This window comes from Nerophis ophidion, linkage group LG18 (assembly GCF_033978795.1).
Source record: "Nerophis ophidion isolate RoL-2023_Sa linkage group LG18, RoL_Noph_v1.0, whole genome shotgun sequence".
In the NCBI taxonomy this organism is placed as follows: Eukaryota; Metazoa; Chordata; class Actinopteri; order Syngnathiformes; family Syngnathidae; genus Nerophis; species Nerophis ophidion.
Window position 1 is genome coordinate 49098578 of NC_084628.1, and position 9469 is coordinate 49108046.

Here is a 9469-nt window from a genome sequence, read left to right on the forward strand (position 1 = left end):
AAGTCAAGACAGCCATGACATCATGTTCTTTACAAGTGTACCTACACTTTTGACCACCACTGTCTATACACAAAATTAACTGTATTATTTACTCCGAAGATCTCTAATTTTCTATATGATATTTTCCCAGGTAACACCTGATCATCATTTTGTGCTGGACTGCCACCCTGCTTACGACAATATTGTAATTGGTGCAGGATTCTCAGGTACCAGCCAACACAATACTGTACTAATTACTAGGGATGCACCGATTAATCGCTAACAGAATATATTCGGCCGAATATGGCAAAAAAAAGCCACATTCAGCCTTCGGTGGAATGAGTTAAAAACAAGGCTGAATAGTGGCGTGTGACGCAAGTTTTTGAGGCAGTGACACAATCAACCAACGTGCGGTGAGGCGGTGACGTTGGGATATGTTGTGTACCTGTATAAGTGTGTGAGGTTACATGCACACACTTATTGAGATTTAGTGGGGCCTCTGTTTACATTATTAGCATGTTGTGTAGGCTACCTGTATAAGTGTATGAGGTTACAAGCACACACTTATTGAGATTTAGTGGGGCCTCTGTTTACATTATTAGCCTGTTGTGTAGGCTACCTGTATAAGTGTATGAGGTTACAAGCACACACTTATTGAGATTTAGTGGGGCCTCTGTTTACATTATTAGCATGTTGTGTAGGCTACCTGTATAAGTGTATGAGGTTACAAGCACACACTTAATTGAGATTTACTTGAGCCTTCTGTTTACATTATTAGCCTGTTGTGTAGGCTACCTGTATAAGTGTATGAGGTTACAAGCACACACTTAATTGAGATTTACTTGAGCCTTCTGTTTACATTATTAGCCTGTTGTGTAGGCTACCTGTATAAGTGTATGAGGTTACAAGCACACACTTATTGAGATTTACTTGAGCCTTCTGTTTACATTATTAGCATATCTACTGTGGCTAAGCAGACTTTTGCCAAAAGGACAATAATTCATTTGTTGTGGGTTTATCTACTTTAATGCACTTTATATTTTTTTGGGAATGCATTTTTTGTTTGAAGGCCTAATATAAATGAAAAACTTTGTGCTTTTTTTGAAAAGCAAAGGCTACTGGAATATAAAAAAAATGTCAATATTCAATAAAAAATTACTTTATTTGAAACACATGTCTAAATATTTATTCTAGGCTATTTATGCAATATAAAAAAATTGTGAAAAACTGCATTCATTATTCGGTATTCGGCCAAGCGTTTAAAATTTATTCAGCTTCGGCCACAAATTTTGATTTCGGTGCATCCCTACTAATTACATTTGGTTTGCATGTATATGTATATGTATATGTATATGTATATGTATATGTGTTGCTAGGTGGAGACATTGGCATAACGCAGCAGAAGCCTAGACATTTACTTTATACACACACTAAAAGATTAAAAAATGTCCCTTGAAATAAAAGCTGAAAATTTTAAAAAAGTCCATCCTCAGAAATGTGACTTTGTCAGGGAGTGTCACCAAACAAGATTTTGGACACATTTGAAGAATGACACAAATGTTTTGAGGTATTCCGAGGGACTCTCCTTCATTCCCAGGACTCAGAGCATAATGTTGCTCTTGTCACCCAAACTCTGAGCATGCCAATGAAATCATTCTCACAGTTCTCTAGTCCAAGTCAAAGTACAGAGGTCTGATAACTAATGTCTACAATTTGTCTTTTCTCTTTAACCAAAGTGTAACTTTTAATTGTGTGTAAAAGTGTGAGATGTGTACTATTTGCTGGGATTGGCTCATGCTGCGGACATTTCTTCTCCAGGTCACGGCTTCAAGTTTGGACCCGTCGTCGGCAAGCTGCTCTGTGAACTCAGCCTGGGAGAGGTGCCCTCCTATGACCTTTCACCTTTCAGAATAGCACGCTTCCAGACAATCATCAAGTCACCCTTGTAGAAAGGACTGTCCTCCATATTTCATGTGATCATCCATCTCATCTGAGAGAAATCAACTTGCCTTATGTCCATCAACCGTGCAAGACTTCTTGGGGAAGGCCGATCTTTCCAAAGATTGAACTATTAGTGAAATGAATGAATGAATGACTATGATTTAGGATGTGAATAGCTGAAGGAAGAAAAGTTTCATTCAGATCCACTTGTTAAATGAAGAGGTTCAGCATTAAGGTAGCAAAGTGTTATGATTGACTTCTTTTTTTTTTACATGAAATTGACTTTTTGCCTGACTCTGATTCAGTGCACTCAACTTTTTTGAAGTTGTCTCATTTTTGTAAACCACAATCAACTCCATGCTTGATTAGAGATGGGAATTAATACGAGCTTTCCGGTTGGGATTCCACTTTCAATTCTGCTTGACGCTTGGCTTCCTTCACCTTCTCTTCTTGATTCTTCTTTGGACAAAAAGGGAAGAAAAGTTGTGTTTGCATCAATGTTGGTTAGTTTACTTCAAAGCCAACAGTGAGGTCATTAAAAGCACATAACATAACAAAAATAACGAATAATGAATATAAAAATGAATATAAAAAGTACTTCTGATTGTGATTTAGATCCAGCCTGGTTTGTGCAGCCCTTTGAGACACTTGTGATTAAAAGCTATAGAAGTCAACTTTGAATTGAACAAAGTAAAACATCCTTTTGTTTTGCCACATGTTGTCTACTTTAGGGAAAATAAACTTTTCAAACTGATGGATCAGTCTTACCCTAGGGCAGGGGTCGGGAACCTTTTTGGCTGAGAGAGCCATGAAAGCCAAATATTTTAAAATGTATTTCCGTGAGAGCCATTTAATATTTTTTAACACTGAATACAACTAAATGTGTGCATTTTTAGGTAAGACCAACATTTTTAGAGTACAATAAGTATCTTATTCTTTTTAATAACATGTTTATTCTGAAGCTAATCAATGATAAATAAGTGAAGTGAAGTGAATTATATTTATATAGCGCTTTTCTCAAGTGACTCAAAGCGCTTTACATAGTGACATCCAATATCTAAGTTACATTTAAACCAGTGTGGGTGGCACTGGGAGCAGGTGGGTAAAGTGTCTTGCCCAAGGACACAACGGCAGTGACTAGGATGGCACAAGCGGGAATCGAACCTGCAACCCTCAAGATGCTGGCACGGCCACTCTACCAACCGAGCTATGCCGCTGTTTTTAAAAAAACAAAAAAACAAACAATTATTCTTCCTATTAATGCGACTTCTTGAACAGGTGCGATAGAAAACGATGGATGCATGAGAATGTTTTATAAATTGAACATTATTTTTAACACTGTGATTACTAGTGTAATCATTATGTATTTATGGTGTTAAGCAATGTCAGCTAAGATTGATCTGAGAGCCAGGTGCAGTCATCAAAAGAGCCACAGGTTCCCTACCCCTGCCCTAGGGCCAGGGGCTGAGGGGGTTTTGGGACCCCTCCCCCCAACTCCAAAAACACAGTTCTAAAACAGAAATCATGATTTTTCTCAACAGAACCGTAACAATTCCAAAATATCCTCCATTTTAATAATCTTCTTTGTGAAGGGTGCACGCATGTCTGTGCTTTTACCTCAGTAGTCAGCGAGCTTGCCTCTCACACCAGCAACCTGTGTTAGCAGCAGGAGGAGAGAGGAAGTAGAGTCCATGGCTACAGAAGCAGAGCTGACAGCCAGGAACACCAATCATTGCATTCTGCCAGCATATTGGTGGGGCCCCGCCCAGGTAAGCCATTGGGAGTGTGGCCCTCGGTACAGGTGGACAACTCCCTTCTTCTTCCTGTGCGACTGAAGAGAAGAAGCAGAGGGGCTGGGAAATTTGGAAAAGTGTTTTTCTAGTTGGGGTTGCAGGTTTTTAGAGATGGTGTTCACCATCTGGACAGTGGCTTCTGCATAAACCCTCTTCTTGCAAAACAAAATGTCTCCAAAACATCTGAACCTTGAACTAGTGTCAACAAAACATACAACTTTGCAACCACTTTAAAGACCATCAACATCAAATGAAACTTAACCTGGATCTGCGCTCGTTTTATTTTTTGGAATCCGAGCCAAAAGAACGTAAACATGGGATCACTTTTTGTCTTGTCTGAGTTTTCAAATGACAAAGTAATCGTAATTCTCCCGCTGTCAGGTTCAAACACCAAACTATCTATTACACAAGACAAGAAGCAAGGAATCAGGCAGAGACGGAGTTCAATTTTGCTCATGAGGAGAAACGTTTGGGGCTGCACACTCAGTTACAGTCTCCCACCACGTTCTAATACCACCGTGGATGTACCATAAGCCAAAGGTAAGTATGCAATTATTAAAGAATAGAAATGTAAAAAGTTAGCAGGTAGAACAATGTTTTTTAAACAACATCATGGTGTATACAGATGCATCAAAAAGTATAAGTAATAAAGTAGGAGCTGCTGCAGTTATCCCACAAAGAAACATAGTATTTAATAAAAGAATCAGTGATAAACTATCTGTTTTTACGGGGGAATTGGTTGCAATTTGTATGGCAGTTAACTGGATCGAGGAAAAGAAAGCAAGGAAAGCAGTCGTGTGCTCGGACTGCAGCAGTGCTTTGATGAGCATAAAAAACATAGCATCAGAAACAAGACAAGATCTAGTTGATGTAAGAGTTCAGGCCATCTGCAGAATAAATAAAGTCTGCTAACGTTTCTCTGGTTCCTGCTCATGTAGCAGTTGTGGGCAAGCAGTTAGCAGATAGATACGCAAAAGAAGCAAGCACTCAAACAGAAGTCAACATGGAGATGAAGCACAGCAAAGAAGTGAAGAACATCATGAAGATAGAAGACAAGAAAAAGATGATTGGAATAAGGAAAGACAAGGAGGAGAGTTTTACAAAGTCCAGAGGAGAGAAGGTGTCATGAACAAGAAGACATTATTACTAGAATGAGATGAGGACAAACAGGTTGAAATAGTTGACTGACATTGATAGGAAACATGATACAGCACTCTTGTCAGCAAAGTGGAGCACATCTTTTAATACATTGTAGCAAATACTATGCAGAAAAGGAAACACTGGAAAGTAAGTTAGCAAAAGAGAAGATTAGATTAGCAGTGGAAGATATTTTAGGATTGCACTCAGAACACACAGGTTATTGTTGGCGATCACTGGAGAGGAGTATGATTGTCCTCCTGTCGGTGGGACTGCCTTCAGGAGAAAGCCTGTGCGTGGAATCTTTTCAAGTGAGGAGACTGGTGCACAGACCGCCACCACACTGTCTTGGCAAGGAGAAGGCCAGGGTCCAATGGCATGGAGACCAAGACAATCGGGGCCCATCTTCGCTGCAGCCTTCTTCCGCCTTTGTGACCGTTGTGGAGCTTCTCTGCAACCATCATCCGCCCACTCCGCCTTTCAGGTCTTTTACGAGGAGAGAGACATGCAGACTCCAACGTGACTTCTTGGCTGTGGGGAGCTGTATCCGCTGGCAAGGGAAACCCAGGACCACCGGCACCTCCTCACAGATGCAGGAGGCCACCGGAGCTCCGGTCTGTCGGAGGACCGCCTATTGTGCGCCTAGCATCACTTGCTTTTCTCAGGGTGTGATCCACCTGCCTTTTGTCTTCCCGGACTAACCCACAAGGCAGCGGAGCAGTGGTTGGGTGATGCCAATGTGGGCCTGCGTGTCACGCCTCCGGGGACCACTGCAGCTCCCAGATCCCCTGCCACGTTTGCCTTGGGCCGCGGGGCCCTAGTTAGCGTGTGGGGCCACCTGGAGGCCTGACAGGACTGTTGCTGAAGCACAGGCTGTGTACTGGCAGGAGAAGACTGACCCACCATGCTGCTTCTCCCTTCACCACAAGGGAGAGCCAGTGGCAGTGTCTGTCAGCCCAGAGGTTAGTCAGCAGGTGGCAAGTAGACATCAAACTACATCACAACACCCTGTAGACATGCAACCTTCCATCAAACTACATCACAACACCCTGTAGCATGCAACCTTCATCAAACTACATCACAACACCCTGTAGACATGCAACCTTCCATCAAACTACATCACAACGCCCTGTAGACGTGCAACCTTCCATCAAACTACATCACAACACCCTGTAGACATGCAACCTTCCATCAAACTACATCACAACACCCTGTAGACATGCAACCTTCCATCAAACTACATCACAACACCTGTAGACATGCAACTTCCATCAAACTACATCACAACACCCTGTAGACATGCAACCTTCCATCAAACTACATCACAACACCCTGTAGACATGCAACCTTCCATCAAACTACATCACAACGCCCTGTAGACGTGCAACCTTCCATCAAACTACATCACAACACCCTGTAGACATGCAACCTTCCATCAAACTACATCACAACGCCCTGTAGACGTGCAACTTCCATCAAACTACATCACAACACCCTGTAGACATGCAACCTTCCATCAAACTACATCACAACACCCTGTAGACATGCAACCTTCCATCAAACTACATCACAACACCCTGTAGACATGCAACCTTCCATCAAACTACATCACAACACCCTGTAGACATGCAACCTTCCATCAAACTACATCACAACACCCTGTAGACATGCAACCTTCCATCAAACTACATCACAACACCCTGTAGACATGCAACCTTCCATCAAACTACATCACAACACCCTGTAGACATGCAACCTTCCATCAAACTACATCACAACACCCTGTAGGCATGCAACCTTCCATCAACTACATCACAACACCCTGTAGACATGCAACCTTCCATCAAACTACATCACAACACCCTGTAGACATGCAACCTTCCATCAAACTATATCACAACACCCTGTAGACATGCAACCTTCCATCAAACTACATCACAACACCCTGTAGACATGCAACCTTCCATCAAACTACATCACAACACCCTGTAGACATGCAACCTTCCATTAAACTACATCACAACACCCTGTAGACATGCAGCCTTCCATCAAACTACATCACAACACCCTGTAGACATGCAGCCTTCCATCAAACTACATCACAACACCCTGTAGACATGCAACCTTCCATCAAACTACATCACAACACCCAGTAGACATGCAACCTTCCATCAAACTACATCACAACACCCTGTAGACATGCAACCTTCATCAAACTACATCACAACACCCTGTAGACATGCAACCTTCCATCAAACTACATCACAACACCCTGTAGACTGAATATTCCATCAAACTACATCACAACACCCTGTAGACATGCAAACTTCCATCAAACTACATCACAACACCTGTAGACATGCAACCTTCCATCAAACTACATCACAACACCCTGTAGACATGCAACCTTCCATCAAACTACATCACAACACCCTGTAGACATGCAACCTTCCATCAAACTACATCACAACACCCTGTAGACATGCAACCTTCCATCAAACTACATCACAACACCCTGTAGACATGCAACCTTCCATCAAACTACATCACAACACCCTGTAGACATGCAACCTTCCATCAAACTACATCACACACCTGTAGACATGCAAACCTTCCATCAAACTACATCACAACACCCTGTAGACATGCAACCTTCCATCAAACTACATCACAACACCCTGTAGACATGCAACCTTCCATCAAACTACATCACAACACCCTGTAGGCATGCAACCTTCCATCAAACTACATCACAACACCCTGTAGGCATGCAACCTTCCATCAAACTACATCACAACACCCTGTAGGCATGCAACCTTCCATCAAACTACATCACAACACCCTGTAGGCATGCAACCTTCCATCAAACTACATCACAACACCCTGTAGGCATGCAACCTTCCATCAAACTACATCACAACACCTGTAGGCATGCAACCTTCCATCAAACTACATCACAACACCCTGTAGACATGCAACCTTCCATCAAACTACATCACAACACCCTGTAGACATGCAACCTTCATCAAACTACATCACAACACCCTGTAGACATGCAACCTTCCATCAAACTACATCACAACACCCTGTAGACATGCAACCTTCCATCAAACTACATCACAACACCCTGTAGACATGCAGCCTTCCATCAAACTACATCACAACACCCTGTAGACATGCAACCTTCCATCAAACTACATCACAACACCCTGTAGACATGCAGCCTTCCATCAAACTACATCACAACACCCTGTAGACATGCAGCCTTCCATCAAACTACATCACAACACCCTGTAGACATGCAACCTTCCATCAAACTACATCACAACACCCTGTAGACATGCAACCTTCCATCAAACTACATCACAACACCCTGTAGACATGCAACCTTCCATCAAACCTACATCACAACACCCTGTAGACATGCAACCTTCCATCAAACTACATCACAACACCCTGTAGGCATGCAACCTTCCATCAAACTACATCACAACACCCTGTAGGCATGCAACCTTCCATCAAAACTACACCACAACACCCTGTAGGCATGCAACCTTCCATCAAACTACACCACAACACCCTGTAGGCATGCAACCTTCCATCAAACTACACCACAACACCCTGTAGGCATGCAACCTTCCATCAAACTACACCACAACACCCTGTAGGCATGCAACCTTCCATCAAACTACACCACAACACCCTGTAGGCATGCAACCTTCCATCAACTACACCACAACACCCTGTAGGCATGCAACCTTCCATCAAACTACACCACAACACCCTGTAGGCATGCAACCTTCCCATCAAACTACACACAACACCCTGTAGCATGCAACCTTCCATCAAACTACACCACAACACCCTGTAGACATGCAACCTTCCATCAAACTACATCACAACACCCTGTAGACATGCAACCTTCCATCAAACTACATCACAACACCCTGTAGACATGCAACCTTCCATCAAACTACATCACAACACCCTGTAGACATGCAACCTTCCATCAAACTACATCACAACACCCTGTAGACATGCAACCTTCCATCAAACTACATCACAACACCCTGTAGACATGCAACCTTCCATCAAACTACATCACAACACCCTGTTAGACATGCAACCTTCCATCAAACTACATCACAACACCCTGTAGACATGCAACCTTCCATCAAACTACATCACAACACCCTGTAGACATGCAACCTTCCATCAAACTACATCACAACACCCTGTAGACATGCAACCTTCCATCAAACTACATCACAACACCCTGTAGACATGCAACCTTCCATCAAACTACATCACAACACCCTGTAGACATGCAACCTTCCATCAAACTACATCACAACACCCTGTAGACATGCAACCTTCCATCAAACTACATCACAACACCCTGTAGACATGCAACCTTCCATCAAACTACATCACAACACCCTGTAGACATGCAACCCTTCCATCAAACTACATCACAACACCCTGTAGACATGCAAACTTCCATCAAACTACATCACAACACCCTGTAGACATGAAACCTTCATCAAACTACATCACAACACCCTGTAGACATGCAACCCTTCCATCAAACTAACATCACAACACCCTGTAGAATGCAA

At 42.6% G+C, this 9469-nt stretch overlaps 1 protein-coding gene across 1 annotated transcript in view; it reads left to right on the forward strand.

Moving 5' to 3' along the window:
* Positions 1-2334, forward strand: part of pipox (pipecolic acid oxidase) — a 58087-nt gene extending 55753 nt beyond the window's left edge. Inside the window, exons 7-8 of the mRNA XM_061878301.1 lie at positions 131-206; positions 1798-2334. Coding sequence (XP_061734285.1) covers positions 131-206; positions 1798-1928 — 207 coding nt within the window. The 3' untranslated portion in view covers positions 1929-2334. The remainder of the gene's footprint in view (positions 1-130; positions 207-1797) is intronic.
* The last annotated feature ends 7135 nt before the right edge of the window (positions 2335-9469 follow it).